The sequence below is a fragment of the Oncorhynchus kisutch genome, linkage group LG15 (assembly GCF_002021735.2).
Source record: "Oncorhynchus kisutch isolate 150728-3 linkage group LG15, Okis_V2, whole genome shotgun sequence".
Classification (NCBI taxonomy): domain Eukaryota; kingdom Metazoa; phylum Chordata; class Actinopteri; order Salmoniformes; family Salmonidae; genus Oncorhynchus; species Oncorhynchus kisutch.
The window spans coordinates 56,655,015-56,677,646 of record NC_034188.2 but is presented as its reverse complement, the minus strand read 5'-3'; the positions used below and the strand labels follow the sequence as shown (position 1 = coordinate 56,677,646).

The 22,632-nt window shown below is 45.8% G+C and overlaps 1 protein-coding gene across 1 annotated transcript; it reads right to left on the bottom strand.

Moving 5' to 3' along the window:
- Nucleotides 1–127: 127 nt before the first annotated feature.
- On the bottom strand, nucleotides 128–18,788 carry LOC109905526 (proprotein convertase subtilisin/kexin type 7). The gene is made up of 16 exons (XM_020502943.2): nucleotides 18,658–18,788; nucleotides 16,928–17,401; nucleotides 16,559–16,693; nucleotides 16,004–16,169; nucleotides 14,362–14,452; nucleotides 14,073–14,127; nucleotides 12,355–12,493; nucleotides 12,156–12,256; nucleotides 9,148–9,315; nucleotides 8,150–8,254; nucleotides 7,863–7,965; nucleotides 5,427–5,583; nucleotides 3,512–3,606; nucleotides 3,277–3,370; nucleotides 2,982–3,099; nucleotides 128–2,899 (listed from the first exon to the last, which is right to left on the bottom strand). The coding sequence occupies exons 2-16, from the start codon at nucleotides 17,339–17,341 to the stop codon at nucleotides 2,663–2,665; spliced, it is 2,178 nt and encodes a 725-aa protein (XP_020358532.1). The 5' UTR covers nucleotides 17,342–17,401; nucleotides 18,658–18,788; the 3' UTR covers nucleotides 128–2,662.
- Nucleotides 18,789–22,632: the final 3,844 nt, after the last annotated feature.

The following is a 22,632-nucleotide window of genomic DNA, read 5'->3' as shown; positions in this document are numbered from 1 at the left end:
CCTCCCACAGTGAAAACTGAATTTCACTGCTTGCTCTGCCCTCATATTTAGCCTCACATTGAAGTGTTTTACCAGTATCTTTTCAGGACAACCAGGGCTTCAAGTGGAAAAAACAATTTGACATAAATACTTGCATCCATGAGTTTTATTGACAAATGTCAATGCACAAATAAGGATCGGTAATCAAAAAATGCATAAATTAAGAATGCTGTAAGTACAGAAATGGTTTGTTCAGTGGGAAATGAATATCCATTTAGTCAGTGACAAGTTTAGAGTTTGTGACAAACTGAGCTTATTACAGTATAAGACTATGTCCTGGGATTTCCAATGATCTATGTAGAAGAACCTCTTGCCTTCTAACGACTAGGGTCAGCTTTTAATAGATTGTCGCTCACACGTTTTGTGAGAATAACCATTTTTCGGGATCCGCCCTCGTCTCAAACACCACTCTACCTCAACCCCCGTTAATCACACAGACTAATGCAACAACCCAGCTGTTGTAGGTCAGACAATGATTAAAAAAGGGGTTAGAAGTCCAAAACACGCCGGCGATAGCACTGACTTCGTCCTAAATTCCTCTAGTATGATTGGAAGGGAAATGATGGGAATGATCCAGCCTGAAACTCCAATTCATTTTACTCAGTCAAGCTGTGACTGGAACAGGCTTCCAGTTTAGTCCAGTAAACACAAATAAAATATTTTTCAGTTCATAAAAAAAAAATCAAACTCAAATATTGTTGATTGTAACATTTTACAGTTGATAAAAATAAAAAACACATTCAACCCCCAAATCAAGCTCAAGTACCAGAAAAATGTATATAGTCTGCACAAAATAACATTCCAAAACCACCACGCCCAAACGGGAGATCTGTTTACAAAATAATTAAGTTAAAAGGTGCACTATGCAGAAATCGCTCCACCATTTCCTGTTTGCTAAAATTAGAATAGTTCCCCTAATTTCAGTTTGTGACAAAACCGCCATTGTGTAGTGAATCATATTACCATCTAAGTCGTTGTGAAATATATTTTCCATAACCAAAAATATTGTATATTCAGCTGTTTGAAGTTGGTGTCCAAAAGCAAAAGAAGCAAAAACAAAACTTCAGAATGGGAAGCATAGAAATAGCACACATAGAACAGATCTACTGCTTCTTATACTGCTTTCAATAGGAATTAAATATCTCACATTTCTATGTGAATTTGGTCAGGTCACCCAAATAGTTACATATTGTAGCTTTAAAGTTTCTACACATGGGATTTCTTTTTTGTATTGTAATTTCAGAAAATGTCCATAAAATATCTGTCGCTTATAGCGTTTCACAATATCTTACCTGTGATAATCTCCCACCAGAACGGCATCTGTTAAAATAGGAAAGCTGTTCTGACTTATCTAGTGGAAATTGCTTATTTCCTAGCTGCTCAAATTCAACACTGTTCGCTCAATTTATGTGCAAAAACAAGCATTGAATAGTGTTGGGAACCATTGTACCATCTCAATCGTTGCAAAAAATACATTATTTTACAGCTGTTTGAAGCTGATGGATCAAAACCGAAAGCAACTTGTTCTACAACCCAAAGGACATCCAGTCAACTTGACAAATGTGGGAATAATTGGCATCAACATGTGCCATCATCCCTGTGGAATGCTTGACACCTTGTAGAGTCCATGCCCCGACAAAATGAGGCTGTTCTGAGGGCAAAAGGGAGGGTGCAACTCAATAATAGGAAGGTGTTTGTTTTGTACACAGTGTATTATGGACATTTTCTGAAATTTCAATGCAACATTTTTATAAAATCCTATGAGTAACACCTTTAATAAAAATAAATAACATAAAGTAACCATAATCAAGAGCACTCACACACATCCTCAAAACCAAACACCATTTACATTTTAAAACACATTCACACACACACAGCATTGTAATGCCTTCCCATGGTACACACCTAATAAACTTTAGAAGTTTGCCATAAACCCAGACTAAACCTAATCCTGACCTAGATTAGCCTTAATCGTTGTCCAGGAAACCAGCCCGGGAGTGATGCTCTGTCTGGTTGTCCAGGAAACCGCCCCGGGAGTGATGCTCTGTCTGGTTGTCCAGGAAACCGCCCCGGGAGTGATGCTCTATCTGGTTGTCCAGGAAACCGCCCCGGGAGTGATGCTCTGTCTGGTTGTCCAGGAAACCGCCCCGGGAGTGATGCTCTGTCTGGTTGTCCAGGAAACCGCCCCGGGAGTGATGCTCTGTCTGGTTGTCCAGGAAACCGCCCCGGGAGTGATGCTCTGTCTGGTTGTCCGGCACACCTAGTCCCACACTAAAAGACCCAGGTATGGGACTGAACCAAACTAGTGATATATACTCCAAACCAAAGACCAAGTCAAACTACCACCTCTATAGCACTGCTAGGTGAGACCGGAGGGTCCTGAGAGATCCAGGGGGTTTAGGTTGCTCCACCGCAGTACACTTATTCACACACACATGGGGCACTGCAACACTGATAAAAGGCCACAGGCTTGGGGAGCAATGGGTTGGCCAGTGAGCACACAGTTCCAGCCCACATAGTTCAGTCTCCAGTTCAGTTCAGTTGGCCCCACTGGTGCCAGGCCCAGACTGTTGAGCAGCGGGTGGGATGTCATAAGGAGAAAGGACAGAGGTTTTCTCCAGTGTTATGTGGCAGTGTCTCCAGTGATGAAGGGCACCTTGTACTCTGAGTCCAACACACTCTGCATCTCCAGCTCAGAGCTGTCCCCCAGAGTTCCAGTGCCTCTCCCCCGGCCCCCGCGGGAGCCCCGCGTCCCCCTGCCCCGCCGACACAGTCCCCTAAAGTCCAGGTTGGCCAGGGTCACCTCCAGGGTGTAGTACAAGGACCAGAAGAGAGCAAAGCAGCCCAGCAGTAGCAGAGACTACACAGAGACATGGTGATGGGTGAGGGGAGGAAATTACTAAATTAGGCATATTTATTTTGTGTGAGTGTGTGTAACATACCTTGAGGCTCTTGGAGGTGAACGGGCTGACCGTCTCAGAGGGGATGTCCATGCCTGCAGGACAGGGCAGGGAGAAACTGCTGTCCAGATACTGCCCCCCCATAGCCTCCTCCACTACACTGTCAATCAAAACACACAACCAAATCAATGCTCACATCCACTAAGGGAGCACCAATGACTAAACATCCCTTCCCTTTAAAAATAGAGCATCCAAAAACGCATAACAAATATAATTAGACATATTTTCTATTTATATCAATGCAGGCTGCTGTTTTAACAGTGATGTGTCTCCTGACCTCTGTCTCTCCTTGACCTCTTCGAAGGACAGAGAGGAGCCATACAGAGTGAGCTTCCAGTGCTTCAGAGAGCCCAGGGTCAACCCAGGGTCTTCTAAAAAACAAAGAAAGGGACAAAGACAGAGAGGGGGGGGGGGATGATGACTGAGCAACAGAGAGTTCATACTGTAGCCAGGGTCATGTAGTAGTCAGTGGCAGACAGGTGAACGACAGAGAGACAAAGACTGGTCCTTACTGTGGTCAGAGACTTGCAGCCTGTACTGGCCCTCGGCTCTCTCCCCCCAGCAGCGCACAGTGGAGAACGTCCAGTCTGAGTAACCAGAGGTATCCCTGGAGTAACACACAAAAGGACAGAGGCAAGGATGTCATATTTTGTGCAATTTTTTTCTAGTAAGTAAATAGAATGTCAAACTAAAAATCAGTGTGTACATGCACTACTTGACCAAAAGTATGTGGACACCTTCTTGTTGAACATCTCATCGCATTGCGCATGGTGATCTTAGGATTGTGTGCGGCTGCTCGGCCATGGAAACCCATTTCATGATGCTCCCAACTAACAATTATTGTGCTGACGTTGCTTCCAGAGGCAGGTTGGAACTCAGTAGTCAGTATTGCAACCAAGGACAGTTGATTTTTATGAGCTACGCGCTTCAGTACTCGGCAGTCCCATTCTGAGCTTGTATGGTCTACCACTTCGCGGTCAACCTGTTGTTGCTCCTAGACGTTTCAACTTCCCAATAGGAGCACTTACAGTTGACCGGGGCAGCTCTAGCAAGGCAGATATTTGTTGGAAAGGTGGCATCCTATGATGGTGCCACGTTGAAAGTCACTGAGCTCTTCGGTAAGGCCATTCTACTGCCAATGTTTGTCTATGGAGATTGCATGGCTGTGTGCTCGATTGAATACACCTGTCAGCAATGGGTGTGGCTGAAATAGTATAATCTACTACTTTGAAGGTGTGCTCACATATATTTTTGAATATATAGTGTTTGTGTGTGCACCATTACTAGTGATGCACTGATATTACATTTTTGGCCGATACCGATATTTTCCTTGCTAATAACTCATATTAAAAATTTTGGCGGCCTTTTAAGCATTCTAGTGCAGTTAAATAGTTAACACACACACATGGACGCAGCTGTCTAAGGCACTGCATTTCAGTGCAAGTGGTGTCACTACAGTCCCTGGTACAAATCCAGGCTGTATCACATCCGGCCATGATTGGGAGTCCCATAGGGCTGCGCACAATTGGCCCAGCGTCGTCTGGGTTTGCCCGTCATTGTATATAAGAATTTGTTCTTAACTGACTTGCTTAGTTAAATAAAAAAAGGTTACACACACACTCCAGTCAGTTGTTCAAATGGAACTAGCTAGTGTGTTCATGTTTCAAACATGTTCTCAAATGCCATTGAAATGGCAGGAGCGGCATGACAACCAGCACATTCATGAACATGCAATACGACTTCCTCAGTACAAAATCCTTGACGACCCACTGTGCTGTCAGACTCATGGGGTTGATATCCCTGGTCCAAATGACAGTCGTAAAGCTAATAGCATTTTAAAATTTTTTTTTTTAGCTGTGACACTATTACCGTTTAACTCCAGTAGGGAAACATCTGAAAAATAGAGTACTGGGTAGTGTGTACTGGTGATCGACCAGTCGGCGAAAGCCAACATCAAACGACAGAAAACGGTTGATTGTCAAGAGCGATGAATTCCATTATCTTGGCTTTAATGGATTTCGCCTTTGAGTTGTCTCGCTGAAAATGTCTTACTCTTTCAAATGACTGCTCGACTTGTTGACTGCTCCATCCACACAGCAGACATTGTGGGCTAGGTTAAGAATGCTGTAGCACATGTAGCGCTAAGTGTTCCGTGGCATCATGACGTCATGTACCTACGTTATATAGGTATGCACGTCAGCTTTGACATCGGTCTTTCACATCGGCGTAAAACTAGACATCAGGCCGATGCCGGCATTTTTAGCTAATATCGTCCGATTCCGATATGTTCACCGATATATTGTGCATCCATTACTGCACTGTTGGAGCTAGAAACAAGCATTTCGCTGCACCTGCTATAACATTATACAACACTATGTACGCGACCAATAAGCTTTTCATTTGATTTGTGTGCGTGCGCTAACTCACATGTCCAGAGTACGGCGCGCCCCGATGAGTGAGGTCATGCCACTGGGGCAGAGTAGTACAATCTCCACGTTGCCACGGCGAGAATGGACCATCGTCAAGGTGACAGACACGTGCTCCAAGGTCTGCATCCCGGACTGCCTGAGGTCAGCTGCAGTGACTGGGGTGAGAGGAGCACAGAGATCCTAATGAATGACTATATGTCTTTCGATAGGAACGGCAGAGTGAGGGGAAGAGCAGAGGAGCCAATGAAAACTACATATAAACAGTGAAGGGTCAGCTGTGGCCACACGTGATTGACCTTTACTCTGGTTGCCCATAGGTCCAATCTTAATTAAAGGCCATCGAAGGCCATTCCATTTAGTGTGAAACTGTATTTCCCCATAAGATCTTTGTATATGCGTCTGTCCCAGACACCTGCAATCTTGTTTTCGCCTCTGTTCAAGATCATGTATCACTGTCCTCATGTTTAATTGAAAGTTGTTGAAAGTGTCATCAGTCTCATATTACCCAGTCTCTGTAATGATGCATTTCTTCTTCATTCAGAATTGACTATATATTGTTTTAGCAATTGTATCAGGTGCCTGTTGGGACATTCAAATACATTTTCGTATACTTGACTGCTGTCTGAGCGGTCTCCTTTTACACCCAAATCTTCCCCAGAAGCCTTTAACATTGTTACTGCACCATCCACTGTGCAATAGCTCTGTTGCTGATATTCTACAGCCAATGCTTGTGAGGACCCCCCCCCCCCCAGAGGAATACAATATGTCTCAGTCGTGGAACATGCAAGGAGCAGACAGACTTGTAAGTCCCTCACAGCGGAGCCTCCGTTTCTCTCTGGATTCCTGACCTGCAGCAGCAGCGTACTGTAATTCACTGGCATTTCCTCACCCCCGGTTTGCTAATGGGCCTTAATGCTCCATTACCATCTAGGGAAAAACACTTCCCCAGGCCAAGGAAGGAGAGCTAGAGGGAGGGATATACAAAGGTGTGGAGGAAGAGAGACTGGTGGTGAAGGGGTGCAGAGAGGGGTGCAGAGAGAGGGGCAGAGTGTATAGGGGTAGAGCAGGATGGATGGAGGGAGGGGGGAAAGTATGGACTCTTCCTGGAGTCCAATCATCTTCCAAACATACAGGACTGGTAAAAGTTCCTCAGAGACCCTCCCACACAGACAGTGACTTTTAATGAGAATCTCACTCCTCATCCACATAATCACGACTGGTGTGTCTTAAGAGTGCGTTACTGCCTTTTCATACACGTTTCATATTAAATGATGCACAAACTTGTTTCAACCCAAATGCTCCAAGCTCAGAAATGGAGGTCTGCATAATCAACTCAATGAAGCTAAATCAACACAATGGCTATGCTTCGCTTCTACTGTTCTCTCCCTCTCCGACACACACACACACGGGAAGATTAATTAGCCAGAGATTGGAGCTACATCCCAAGTGGTACCCTTTTCCCTAGATATTTGCATGACTTTTGATCAGAGCCTTATGAGCCCGGGTCAGACTTCGTGCACTATAAGAACAGAGTGCAATTTGGGATGCAGTTTGAATGGCAGAGGTTTTAATCAACGCTGCCCTGGCATGCACCCCATACATTCCTCTCCTGACAAACATCTTAAGACGTTTTTAACAGCAGCTTTTCTTTTCAACAACAACACGCGCCTATCTTTTGGGAATCCAATGTTTGGGACTGAACACTCTAGTCTTCCCTTTTCACATGGGAAGGAAATAGTGATCACACTAACTACTGTACCTTAAGCTAATGGACCGGCCAAAACACATAGCAACAAGGACAACAAATAGCCTAGCGATAGAGTAGTTTAACATAACAACCCGCCTCATGTATCGTTGGGAATAACCAAAACTAGCTTACTTTTCAATGAACGGAAATATCATTTCCATGTATAAATACAAAGTCGATTTATATCTCGAATTTCATTCATTCAAAACGCATGTCCCACTTGGACTAAAACATTTAGCCTTTGACAACAACTCCTCCTCTGCTTTGTCCTTAGGAACCCTAGTCACGTGAGACTGGACACACACACACACACACAGCTGTGCTGCAGCAGGGAAACACAGTGCTTCTGACCACAGAACAGGCAACACACAGGCTGCATACGCTGGACTAGGAGGGAAGAAGAGAGAGGGAGGGAGGAGGAATACAGACATCTCTGCTGTGACACTGTGTGTGTGTGTGTGTGTGTGTCAGAGAGGGAGAGAGGGAAAGTAGGGATGTGTTCTCTCCTCCATAGTTCAGTCAGTGTACCCAGTGACAGAGAGACTCTGAAGAACATTGCCTAATAAGGGCAGACTGCTGATTGCCTGTTGGGAGGGTCTCTCTGGAGAGCACTGGCAGAGGGAAGAGAAACAGCAAATATTCAGACTCGCTTGCTCGCTCATTCTCACACACACAAACGCTACCAACCGTTCCAGGTTAGGTTGAGTTGATCCGGATAGGGTGGAATAAGCTCCTCCTCCTTCAGCACTGGGCTCTGATAGGACACTAGGAACGGCACCATCTCCCACACCTGATTAATACACACGCACAAAACAAAAAACTTTCACATGTATACCCTCAGTCTATTTTAAATGAGCAGAATATTGAATTAGCTGAAAGAAAATCCCTACCACTCCTAACGGTGTAGTTGGTAAAGCTTGACATGAGTGTGCTGCTGAGACATTAGGAAGGGAGTGGGTGAGGTGGAGAGGTACCTTGGCAGCGTTGACCAGCCGCCAGGCGTTGAGCAGGCCGAAGCCGTGCTGGTGACTGTGGTGGAAGCCCGCTCCATTGATTTTCCAATCCCCTTGCACATCATACTACAGACACACACAATTAGGAACTGTATGTGCTTGTGTAGCAGTGATTAATTCTACAGTACATAAAGGGGGGTCATACAGTGAGGTCCAAAATTGTATTGGGTCAGTGACTGTTTTGTTCTTTTGGCTCTGTACTCCAGCACTCGAAATGATACCAGACTGTCAGCTTTTATTGGAGGGCATTTTCATCCATATCAGGTGAACCGTTTAGAAACCAGAGCACTGGTTGGACATAATCCTACCATTTTAGGGGACCAAAAGTATTGGGACAATATATCATAGCCCCCAAAAATGCTAACCTCCACTGTTATTGTAACGTGGAGAGGTTAGTATGTCAATTTACCAATACTTTTAGAGCTCACTGTATGTCTACATGACTGTGAAGTGTGCATGTAGGTGGTGTTGTCATGTAGATTGTACCTGTGTAGGTGGTGATGTCACTTTGTTGTCATGTAGATTGTACCTGTGTAGGGGGTGATGTCACTCTGTTGTCATGTAGATTGTACCTGTGTAGGGGGTGATGTCCCTCTGTTGTCATGTAGATTGTTCCTGTGTGGCTGTGTAGGTGATGTCACTGTTGTCATTTAGATTGTACCTGTGTGGCTGTGTAGGTGATGATGTCATTATGTTGTCATGTAGATTTTACCTGTGTGGCTTTGTAGGTGATGATGCCACTCTGTTGTCATGTAGATTGTACCTGTGTGGCTGTGTAGGTGATGATGTCACTCTGTTGTCATGTAGATTGTACCTGTGTGGCTGTGTAGGTGGTGATGTCACTCTGTTGTCATGTATATTGTACCTGTGTATGTGGTGACGTCATTCTGTTGTCATGTATATTGTACCTGTGGGTCTGTGTAGGTGGTGACATCACTCTGTTGTCATGTATATTGTACCTGTGTGGCTGTGTAGGTGATGATGTGCTGCACGTCTCTCCAGGTGAGACAGGGCCGGACCTGCAGCATCAGAGCCACCATGCCAGCCGCCAGGGGTGCCGCCGCCGAGGTGCCCGTGTGCCCGTCAGTACAGCCCGTGCCCTGCTGCAGTGACCAGTCTGACGTCACCTACACAGTACACACAGAATAGTCATAAACATGCATGCAGACAAAACACTCTCACACTATTACAAACAGCCAGTGGTAAGGAGCTATGCGATGACTAGGGAGGAAAATAAAACATGGAGAGAGTTGGAGATGGAGGGTCTTAAGGTGGAGGACAAGGAGAGCGAAGGGCTAAAACAGACAGACAGGAAGTGGTGAAGGAGGGAGAGAGATTGATAGGAATACAGGGACAGGGAGACAGCAGGGAGAAAAAGACTGCTGATGGGAGTCACTGAAACATCTCTGCCCGGGGGAAGGGGGTAATAGATAAAGATGCCATTTTCTCACTTCACATGCATTTCTACCGGCTCTATAGACACCGTTTCAGCCTTACTGAATGATCACTGACACGCTCAAGCATTTCAGACCTGCATACTAGTATAGATCCCATAGCCCTTCCAAATGGAGAGAAATTACTATGGTTGCGTCCCAAACGAGAGCCTATTCCCTATTGGTCTTGAGTGGGAAATACCCCGGACAGTCATGGGCTCAATATCTGACATAAACAAAGAGAGAATAACATACGAGCTCTGTGATGTGTGTACTTTTGGGTTAGAGTATAGGGTGTATTTTTGCATATGTACTAGTTTATGAGCATAAAATGCATGACAATGGTATGGTATGAGGTGTACTGAACCTATTGCCCATAATAAAGTGCATAGCGCTATGATAAACTACATCCAATGGCTTCATTCAAATGACCTGCATACACATTTATATGAATGCAGCTGCCACTGTATCGAAGCCATTGGATGTAGTTTATCATAGCACTATGCACGTTATTATGGGCAATAGGTTCAGTACACATCATTTCATTTTGTATCAGAAAGTAACCTGGCCCCCTTTGAAGATCGATGCATTGCTCTCTTTTCGTCTATAAAGCCCTCTTGCATAAACTTCTGCCATACCTTGTCTCATTGTTAACCTACAGACGTACGAGCTACCGGACCCGGGCTCAGGGATGGCCAACTCTGGACATCCCTTCCATCTCTACTGAGTTGTTTAGCACCTTACGGGTGGAACGATCTACAATACACTTTCAAAATGAAGGAATGTGTGCCTCTAGGGCATTTCAGATTGTTAGGGGACCTTTTCACTGAAGATTGTGTCTGTTTCTTATGATTGTGTTTGGCTTTTCGTGTAGGGTAATGTGTATATGAATGTGTTTATTTGTATTGTGCATGGTGGTGCTATACAGGCCTCATCTGGAAAAAGAGACCTTGGTCTCAGCATCGACTCCCTGTCAAATTAATTTAAATTTGGGATGCATTTGGGACACAGAATTGCAGTACAGATCCTAACAGTGCCGTCTCTCTGGAGCGTTGGTGACACAGACAGACAGCTAGGGGTGTTTGATCATAGGTGACGACGGGCCTGGTCGGACACCCAGAGGAGAGAGTCTGACGGGAACACGACATGTGGCCTCTCTGCTGTGGAGGGAAAGGGACGGAGGAAGAATCCACAGACATATGGTCAACTAGAATGCCTTCTCTTATTTAAAGCAAAGCCATGACAGCACAGAGCGGAATAGCGAGCTCACAGACTGCAGCACTGCTCAACATCAAATGGTATCCCATGTGTTGTGAATGTGATGAGGGAATGGTGCATAGCAGTGGTGGCACTGCAGAATAGCACATGGCAGCTAGAGGCAGTCGGGCTGGTGGGAGGATACAGTGTCTGTATCCCAAATGTCACCCTGTTGCGTATATAGCGCACTACTGGTCAAAAGCAGTGTACTATATAGGGAATAGGGTGCCGTGTGGGATACACACAGTATGTGCAGAGCACCCGTGCGACAGGGTAGAAGAGCTAGAGCCTAGCCCTAAAACCACTTGGCCTGGTGTTAAGTGGTGGATTTGGCTTTTCAGGAAGTCACGGATGCCAGTTGAGAGTTTGATGGTTTTACATCAGGGGCTTACATCACCCGGCCAAACCATGTTACCCAGGAGATGGCAACAAACAGCAGCAAACAGAGGTTTGCCTTACAGATCTCCTCTCTGGCTTCCGAAAAACCCTCTCCTTTGCCCTCGCTCAAAACGCAGCATCACATGATGCAAAATGCAGCATACCGACGGCATTTCTGTACTTTGAAAGTTATGCATCTTGAAAACTTGATTGCTGACATGCAAAGCGTTCTGGGACTATATCAACAATGGACTAAGCACCCAAAATACAGTTTTTGGGCGGTTTTCCTTTAGCTCACTAGCCATCAATGTGTCCTCTCTGCTTCATTCAAAGATGTCTGATGGCACAGTACAGTATCATCTGTCAATATCCCACTGTCTAACTTTCACATCAATCTATGTCTTAAGGGGCAAGGCACAACCAGTCTTTGGAAGGGGGATCCCATTGGTACCGTGGTGCAGTTCACTGCAGGTGAGAATGCAGTCCGGACTAAACACAGGAAAATAACCAGAGGTGTGCAGTATTATTGGCTGTTTAACTGAGAGCATTTGATGAAATGCACGCAGTGCCTCAACTTGGCACCTCTGAAACATTCTGTGAGTAGCAGCACATTTATGATTGCATCTGATGCGGATTAGGGGAGAGGGGAGGGGGCTATACCCGGGGATATAGGCTATGGAATATAGTTAGTGACTATTGCGCTGTTTAGTCCCGCATGTTGCTGGAAGACCAAAGCGAAAGTAATATGAAGTTTGGGACACACAGGTTATGCGCCTTGACATTTGGCGACCAAAAGGAAAAAAATATCACATATAATGGAACTCTGATTCGAACTATAACTCAGAACTGTGTGATAACGCCCTAAATGGTGTGTGTGTTTGCTACTAGTACAGACTCACAATACTGCGTAGCGTTCTGTCCCCACTACTGAAGGTGACAGCCAACATGGAGGCACACTCCTCAGCATAGAAGGGCATCTTCCCTTCCTCATTTACTGCTCCTACATGAGACACACACACACACACACAATTAGAAAACACTCACCACCACACACACACACACAGAGAGAGACAGACAACATTGCTCCTATTCACTTACCAATGGTAACAGTGTAGATTGAGTTAGCATAGCCATCGTAGTTGCAGTTGTCCTCGTACTGGCCTCCGTTGCCACTGGCGACGACAAAGATACTGCCGAAGCCCCTTCTGCCAGCAATCACGCCGTGCTGCAGCGCCGCCTACAGCAAAACAAGGAAACATTCGCTTCAGTCACGCCTAGTAACTTCTTGTAGACTTATACAGAGTATATAGTAACATTTTAAAATGGTTAACAAGGGTCCTCATTGGTGAGCAGCATTCTCAGGCCTAGTCATACCTGAATATTCAATATTGAGTATACAAAACACATGCTCTTTCCATTATATAGACTGACCAGGTGAAAGCTATGATCCCTTACTGCTGTCACTTGTTAAATCCACTTCAAATCAGTGTAGATGAAGGGGAGGAGACCTTTTAAGCCTTGAGTTATTGATCGTGCATGTGTGCCATTCAGGGCGTGAATGGGTAAGACAAAATATTTATGTGCTTTTGAACGGGGTACGGTAGTAGGTGCCAGGTGCACTAGTTTATGTCAAGATTTGCAACGCTGCTGGGGGTTTTCACGCTCAACAGTTTCCTGTGTGTATCAAAAATGGTCCACCGGGCCTCCTGAGTGGCGCAGCGGTCTAAGGCACTGCATCGCAGTGCTAGAGGTGTCACTACAGACCCGGGTGTGATACCGGGCTGTGTCACAGCTGACCGCGACCGTGAGACCCATGAGGTGGCGCACAATTGGCCCAGCGTCGTCTGGATTGGAGGGTTTGGCCGGCAGGGATGCCCTTGTCCCATCGTGCTCTAGCGACTCCTGTGGCGGGCCGGGCACATGCATGTTGACACTGTCGCCAGTTAGACAGTGTTTCACCTGACAAATTGGTGAGGCTGGCTTCCGGGTTAGGCGAGTAGTGTGTCAAGAAGCAGTGCGGCTTGGCAGGAACGTGTTTCGGAGGATGCGTGGCTCACGATCTTCGCCTATCCGTACGAGAATTTCAGCATTGGGACAAGACTAACTACCAATTGGATATGACGAAATTGGGGAGAAAGAGGGGTAAAAAGTACCCCTCTTTCCACCAACCAAAGGACATCCAGCCAACTTGACACAACTGTGGGAAGCATTGGAGTCAACATGGGCCAGCGTCCCTGTGGAATGCTTTCGACACCTTGTAGAGTCCATGCCCCAACGAGGCTGTTCTGATGGCAAAAGGGGGGTGCAACTCAATAATAGGAAGGTGTTTCTAATATTTGGTATACTCAGTGTATGTCACTATAATCCTATAACTATATGATCACTATGTGTGTATACCTCCATCCTTAGGTTTGTGAAACCTGGATGCCGCAGCTAGCATGAATTTCTATTAGACAATGAGGACTGGCTGAGGGGATTTGGAGGTTCTGATTCACTTCCACAGTGCCTGCCAAAGCCATTCAGAGAGTGAGGAACACCTAGGCAACGAACATGACCAGAAAAAGCCAGACACTCTGTCTCAATTCAGAATGTGTGTGTGTGTGTACGTGTGTGAGATGTTCGCTCTCTCTTTTTTGGTCTCATAAGACACTCACAAACTGTGCCCTGTAGAGTGCAACAGTATACTGCCCTCTGCTGGTACAGAAGAGTGTCGCAAAAAATGCATTCTCATAATGCATTTCTATAAAGAGACCAGGACTGGCAATATGTGTTAGAAATGGGTTGTGTGTTGTAACGTGTGTTGTATCCAAACCAACCTTGCCCAAGGGGTGTGGTCCATCAACAGTGCGGCCATCATCATCAGGACCCCAACTGAGGAGGAGGAAAGGGAAGAGGAGAGAACAGTTGAGTCAGACACATTTTTCCTACAGCCGCTGAAGAGAAGCGGGGGGGGGCGACACCTAGAGCGATAAGGGCATATCTTCATAACTATGCTTAGAGCGGTGGTTGGCTGTATATTACGCTTAGTAGTTTGCTTTACGCTGAGATTATAAGCAAACCAAGCATGTTCAGAGTCCTGTGAGGCTGAGCTGTACACTGTTGTACCTGCAGCTGTAGACGTCGTTGATCTGGTAGTGCTTGTTGAAAGCCACCGCCTCCATACTGTCTGTGAGCGGCCCATCCAGGACTCTGATACCTGAACAGACAAAACATGACGTGACGAAAATACTTCAAAAACATAAGAATCTCATAGCACCATCTACATAACTAGGGCCAAAAGACACCTAAATTACTCTCAGACCATGAGAAACAAGATTATCTGGTCTGATGAAACCAAGACTGAACTCTTTGGCCTGAATAATAAGCGGCATGTCTGGAGGAAATCTGGCACCATCCCTACGGTGAAGCATGGTGGTGGCAGCAACATGCTGTGTGGATGTTTTTCAGAGGCAGGGACTGGGAGACTAGTCAGGATTGAGGGAAATATGAACTGTGCAAAATACTGAGGGATCCTTGATGAAAACTTGCTCCAGAGAACTCAGGACCTTAGACTGTGCAAAGGTTCACCTTCAAACAGGACAATGACACTAAGCACACAGCCAAGACAACGCAGGAGTTGGGACAATTCTCTGAATGTCCTTGAATGGCCCAGCCTGAGCCTGACTTGAACCCAATTGAACATCTCTGGAAACCTGCAAATAGCTGTGCAGCAACTCTCCCTATCCAACCTGACAGAGCTTGAGAGGATCTGCAGAGAAGAATGGGAGAAACTCTCTAAATACAGATGTGCCAAGCTTGTAGTGTCATACCCAAAAAGACTTGAGGCTGTAATTGCTGCCAAAGGTGCTTCAACAAAGTACTGAGTAAAGGGTCTGAATACTTATGTAAAGGTTATTTCAGTATTTGTTTTGTTTTTTATAAGCAAACATTTCTAAAAACCTGTGTTTGCTTTGTCATTATGGGGTAGTGTGTAGATTGATAAGGGAAAAAACGATTTAATCCATTTTAGAATAAGGCTGTAACGTAACAATGTGGAGAAAGTCAAGGGGTCTGAATACTTTCCGAATGCACTGTAAAAAGGCCTGAAATACATGTCATGTTGATATTATTTTGTTATATTCCATGATTGGTTTCACATTCGTCTCTAGAGATCATAAGGAAAAATACCCTAAAAACAATTGCTATTTGAAATTACAATCCCCTTCTCCAAACAGATTACTCATTTACCTAGCACTTATCAACTTCTACATTACCATGCATGGAGAAGGGTGTTATTTCTATCGGAAATAGTAGATGATTTTCCACTTTGAACAGACAGGACCTCGACCTTATTCATGGCTTCCTTGCGCGTTAAGGTGGTGGAGTTATGAGGGAATTAAGTCACAGTCAGAATACGGCGTACACCTCTGCCACCTCAATTTCTATGATATCAACCCAAACGTTTAGCTGGCTGTCACATGCGTTTCCTGATGCCCAAGTTCAAGATCAAAATACTCATTGAGAGAAAAGTGCATAAAAAGTTAATAAAGTTCCATTTATGTGCGCGTAACTTTGGTCTGAATTCCCCTCTAGGCACAAAACTAAAGAAAACAGACAAACAGGGAGGAATTACATGATCTTGTCCAATAAGCAACACAAATGTTCATTTTCCGTGCAAAACTATTTGCTACGGTGTGCACTAATGAACACAACCCTGGAAAAACTTCTGCCAGTCACCATAACCAAGCTTTCCAAACACACAACGTACCTGCCACTTTACTGCCATAGGCCACGCCCACAGCACAGAAGCTGTTGTTGGAGACGGCGGCGATCTCCCCGGCGCAGCGCGTGCCGTGGTGGTTGTCACTGAGGGCGTCCGGGTGGGGCATGGGGTCCGGGTCGTTGGAGTTCAAGTCATAACTGCCCTCTGGACTCTAAAGGGACAGAATGAAGCACGACAACATTCGTATTTGTGAGAATGTGAATTTCGAAAATAACATACTAGATGATGACATGATAGAAAGAAAGTCTAATTATACTCCCAAATATTTTATGGGTATCGCAACCAACGTTTCTGGCACAGTGCTTTTTTCAGGGCACTGAAACCTAACACTGAAGAATGCACTGTGTCCGGGAACGTTGGTTTCGATACCCATGGAATATTTGGGAGCATAATTAGACTGTGCTACTTACTTTCTTTTTATAGTTTACTCTCCGTTAGTCAAAACCTCTATAAAAGATTGAGGTGTGCGTCATCTTATGCTTTTTAACAGCAAAAAGCTAAAAAGGAAATAGGCCTAGACGTGGCCAGCATGAAACTCACATAGTTTGGCTGAATATCCTGGAGGGTGTGTTGAACCCCATCATCCACGACCACCACTGTCACCCCTGTCCCTGTAATGTTGCGCTCCCATACACCAGTCACATTGATGTCCATGCCCTCCTTGACATCGTTGTGCTGCGGGTGGGTGGAGAGGAGGAGGAAGAAAGCGTGGATGGGGGAGGAGAAGAGCGGGGAAGTGACAATGGTTCGAGTCCAAGACATTGTTTGCAAATTAGGAATGAAAATAAACGTGGCATACAGGCGACTAAGTTCAAAAAGCACTGTGCAGTAAGTAGATCTAAATGTTGCTTAGCTATGAAACAGTTCTGAAGAGGAAATAAAAGAAGACAAATTAGGCCCAATTCTCACCAGGTGCCACTGTAAGGGGTATCTGGGGTCGTTGAAGGCCATTGCCCTCTTGGAGCGGCTGAGGACCTGCTCCTGGGAGTGCCAGAGCACATGAGGGTGGGCTGCCAGCACGTCCCCCGCTCTGCCCTCCTCCTCGGGGCCGGCACAGAGCAGGTAGTGGCCCTCCAGCTGCCCTATCTGGCCCCTGTTCTCCAGGCCAGCCTGCTCAGCCACCATGCTGGCCAGCTCGTGCAGGGTGGAGCCGTCAGCCTCCAGCAGCTCTGAGTCTGTGTGCAACCGGACAGCCCATGACTGGCCCGGCCCACAGGAGGGTGGAGGAGCCGCGGGAGGGGCGGACGTGTGGAGTGTATGAACAGTCAGACGGAGCATAGGGGTCAGGCCCAGGAGGAGCAGGAACAAGGGGGGTGAACCCATGGCAACACAGGCAGGTGCTCAACGCAAGTTCTGCTCCGCCTCCACATTAGGACCGGCAGCCTGTGGAGACACAGTGTGGTGAGGAAGAGTAGAGAAGGTAGCTGAACACACAGAAGGGAGAGAGATGGCTCCACTGCAGTGTGGTATTCAAAAGGCAGTAGCGATATTTCACAACAACAGCCCAGTTCTCATATTCAACAGCCCTCAAAATAACACATTGGTACACACCCTTCATTGGCACACTGTTCATATCAGACCTCCAGCCAATCACTGCACCAGCCCTATATAACATTGTGCTGTTAATGACACTAACACTGGAGAGGCGGCAGGTACATGTTGTACCATATCCATGTGACACTATGATCCTGCTAATTATAGGCTAGTCTAACCACAGAATACAAGGACAACGCCATGTAGCATATGAATCAACTCAAGTTCTACAAAATGCCAAAGCCAACAACGCATATTTAGCCGAGTATTGACAAGCCCTTTTTCTCTGTTAGGAAAGAATAGGACTATAACCCGACTAAGACAACAGACTTGTGTCACGAATTCACACACATTGTGTTTTTTACTGGGTGTGGACAGAGGCCATTTCAACCCACTTGTACACAATCTGTCAAGCTTGTAAATTAAGATGGGTGAATTTAGCTACAAAGCAGAATAAGCTAGGCTACATCAACAAAGGAAAATACTTGTCACTTCTGGGTCGTTTGACCAGTTCAACCAGTTATTCAGTAGTCAATTAATTGAGTATGGATATCAATGTTGACAGATATTCACAAATTAAGAAACCCATGTTTGTTAGCTAACGTTAACCATGTAATTTATGTGTTAGGCCCTACTTCTACCAAACTAACTAGCTTACTCAGCCTCCTACATCCCAATTACAAAATACATGGAATCAACTTGACATAGCAGCTAGTAAGATGGCTAGATATCATACACCGATGTAAAACCCCATTACTGCTTGTTTCAAAAGTGTAGCCATCTGTACAGTATACGTAGGCTAGCTAGCTATAGTACTGTAGTTAGCTAACGTTACTGTCCTAGCTACAGTAAAGCAATTTGGAAGCTCGTTTCATAACACGACAGCGACTGAAACGCACCTTACTGTATTGTTTTTATTTAACAGCTAGTTAGCTATGTAAATAGCCAGAGAAGTCGTTGGTGAATCTGATCATTACTAACGTTAGTTAGTGAGCTATAAACGGACAGTATGGCTCATTTGACATGCGGATGTTGTAGCCCAAAACACGCAAGCAAGTATAGTATAATAACATGGCTAAATTCCCATACTGATTTATGTATTTTACCTTTTCGTCGACGTCTTTATTGTACAGTTTATTTGTGGACAACAATTTCATTTACGATAGCTATTTCGCTGTCATCTGTCGTTTTCCGAAATGTTGTCACTTCCGCAACAACTTGGCCGTCTATAATTTGTTTCTCCACTTGGGGGAGATCTAGTCTTGTTATGGGTACCAGTAGCCTTCATTGCAGTCCTTGTCATGCTAAACATCTTTGGCTCATGACACGGAGTACAAGCAGTGGAATGTTAGCTAAACATACTGGGACCTTTTTATGTAATTAATTTAATTATTCTTTTGGCCAAATTTCATATACACAAATGTAAATTTACAAACAGAAAACCACATTTTCGTACCCTACAAAAAGAAATTGAACTGTATTTTAAGACGGTTAAATGCTCTACTAACAAAAAAGCTGTTAGAATTGTAAGTATATGCATGTCCCTTAAGGTCCTTGTGTAATTGTAATGTGATATTGTACCCCCTAGCTCGATTGTCTATTGTTTGTAATCTATGTATGCTTGTGTTCCTTCATGTGCTTTATGTATTGATTTGAAATTAATAAAAATAAATATAAAAATAAATAAATAAACATACTGGAACCCAGGTAAAAAGTAAGGTGAAATATAATAACCTTTTACAGATCTCTCACAGCTAGATAATCATAACCTCTAGGAATGTTGCTAACATTACATAATTTAAAAAAATTGCTACATACACTTTTTTAAAAAACTTTTAAATGAATTATATTGTAATGACCTGACTAGATCATAAAGGAACAATTGTCCAGACAGAGAATTGAGTTTACGAATTGACGGTTTATTAACCCAATTTTACACAGGCTACTGTTTGGCCGTAGCCCGCGCCAAATAAATTAAAGATAACCCACAAGCCAAATGTGACCTTCTCTTGTGAAGGCCAGACTTAAGAGAGAGAACAAAGGCTAAACCTGGTCTTAACTTCCAATGCTCCATCCCTGCCCAAACCCCCTCCACGCCACTCCGCCAACTGCCAGGATGCCCGGCATCAGAACATTCCAGGCATTCCCGTGAATGGCAGATAGCAGGTTGATTGGCATGTCGGACCCCGCGAACACTGGGTACTGGTAAGTACAACACAACCACCTACTAGCCTAACACATAACACACACAGCTGTCTGTGCGGGTAGCTACAATATATTCCCATGTATTCTTGAAAAATATAACTTAAGTTATTCTAATCTTGATACTGTAGTATTTGGTCTTTCACTTAGAGACCTTGAGTATTTCCAACCTACATAAAATGTAACTGTCACGTTTATTCCCACTCCCCCCCTCCAGCGTTCCACGTCGCAGGTATACTAACCACCGGTCTTTGGATCATTATGCACACCTGGCATCAATCATTACACGCACCTGCCGATCATCATCAGGCACACCTGGACTCCATCACCTCACTTATTACCTCCCCTATATCTGGCACTACCTTAGGTTCTTTCTCCAGTCAGTATTGTTTATGTCTATATGCGACTTGTGATATTGTTTAATGCTCCATTTATTATTAAACTCACCACTTTCTTCCGACTTCCAGCGTATACGTTACAGAATTCTGACCCCAACAATGGAAGCAGCAGGAAAACAGAATATCTCCCAGACGGTCGACGAGCAGGGATACTTTCTACGTCAACATACTCTCCTTGGGCGCACTCATTGCGATGGCCGGCTGTCTGGATAACCTAATTCAGGAGCTTCGGTACTCCCATCGCTTCTCTCCCTCCCTCAGTGAACACTCGATCAGAGCCTGAACCCATGGAGGTAAGGGGTTTACACACCTCCCCGCGGTGGAGCAACACAGCTGGGGCTCTGTCTGTTTTGTGGCAAAGGAGGGCTCCAGCATTGTCCGGGATTTCCCAATTCGGGATCCAGGAGCAGAGGGACAGTCACGTGATCTTCCACCTCCTGGGGCAGGAGTGAGTATTCCATCATCACTTTCTGCTATGCTCTTTTTGGCATCATCACACTAGTTGACTGCTCCTCACGTACTGTGTCTACAGCGTTAGTGGATTCTGGTGCCACGGGGAACTTTATTGACCAGACCCTTGCCGCCTCTCTTAACATATCATACCCGCGATCCTTTCCTAGTTCAAGCCTTTAATAGTCGGCCATTAGGGTCCTGAACCATCACCCAACCACTCACCCTCACCGTGGAGTCCATTCATCAGATCATCCTTGACCTGGCTTGGCTCCAACGCCATATCCCCACTATCTCATGGTCGAGGATGAGAATCACAGACTGGTCACCTGAATGCTGGAGGACCTGCTTCGCTTCCCCATCCCCTGTGGTTCCACGTTGGTTGAGGGTCCTATGGTTGCCCTTCAGCCCAACATCCCCAGAGGTTTACCACTACTTGCGGGAGGTATTCTCCAAGACCCGCGCCACTTGTCTTCCTCCTCATCGCCCCTTGGACTGTGCCATCGACCTGCTGGCAGGGGCTGTGCCTCCGCGCAGACGCATCTACCGTCTGTCGGTGGCTGAGACCCAGGCCATGGAGCATGTCCACTTCTCCTGCGTCTGCAAGTTTCTTATTCGTGGCCAAGCAGGATTAGAGGACTCCATGAAATCACCACAAAGTACCATTACCCTCTCCTGTTGGTGCCGGTAGCTATAGAACAGCACCGCGGGGCCCGGTTCTTTACCAAACTGGACCTGCGGAGTGCATACAATCTCATCTGCATCCAGGAGGGGGATGAATGGAAGACTGCGTTCAGCATGATGTCTGGTCACTACGAGTACTTGGTGTTGCCATTTGGTTTAGCAATGCTCCATCAGTGTTCTAGGCATTCGTTAACAAGGTGTTCAGGGACCTGCTCGGACGCCAGGTGGTCATGTATATCGATGACTTCCTGGTCTACTCTGCTACCCTGGAGGATCACATCACTCACGTCCGAGCAGTCCTGGAACGCCTCCTGGCTAACCAACTGTTCGTCAAGACTGAGAAGTGCCAATTTCATCAGAAGGCGGTCTCCTTAGGCTACCAAATCAGCCTGCGGGGATTGACGATGGATGACATGAAGGTAGATGTGGTCAGATCACTGACAGTCCCAACCACCATAAAGGGGTTACAACGTTTTTTGTGGTTTGCCAACTTCTACCGCTGTTTCATCAGGAACTTCAGCTCCATCGCCGCCCCTCTCACCTCAAGGGTGGTCCCCTTCCATCTACTCAAGGGACGTTTCATATCCGCCCCATTGCGCAAACACCCAGATCCCACTATCTCCTTAGTGGTGGAGGTGGACGCTTCAGAGGTGAGCGTGGGGGCAGTTCTCTCGACGACAGGGTAATCCACATAAATTGTATCCATGTGCATATTACTCTAAGAAACTGTCCCCTGCAGAGAGGAATTAGGATGTTGGTGATCGAGAGCTCCTGGCGGTGAAGTTGGCATTAGAGGAGTGGAGACACTGGCTGGAGGGCGCCAAGGAACCATTCGTCATCCTCACCAGCCTATAATCCCATCCTCCCGAGTCGTATCCCCTGTGGTCTGGGACGTAGATATGGACATTTGCCAGGCTCTGGAGAGGGAGCCCTCACCCACTAACTGTCCTCCCGAGCTCATCTATGTTCCCACAGGGATAAGGGATCGGCTGCTGACCTGGGCACACACAGCTGTCCTTGGACATCCAGGTATTTCCCAGTGTGTGTTCTGGGTTTTCAGCTGGCTCTGGCTCCATGGACCCCAGGTCAGACCGACACTCCTACGGTTGATGAGTGGTTCAGGTTCGCAGTATGTGGAGCGACGCTCACGTGAGACTCCAGTGCGTCAAAAGGATAGGCAGACCGCCACTGCAGTGAGAGTCCTGTGTACCACCCTGGGGATCGTGTCTGGCTTTCTACCAGGAACCTCCCACGCCACCTGCCCTGCAAGAAGCTGAAAGTGACATTATAGGTCCAGATGTCTGTATCCCACTCATTAAGGAAGGGGAATTCATGTCATGACACAGA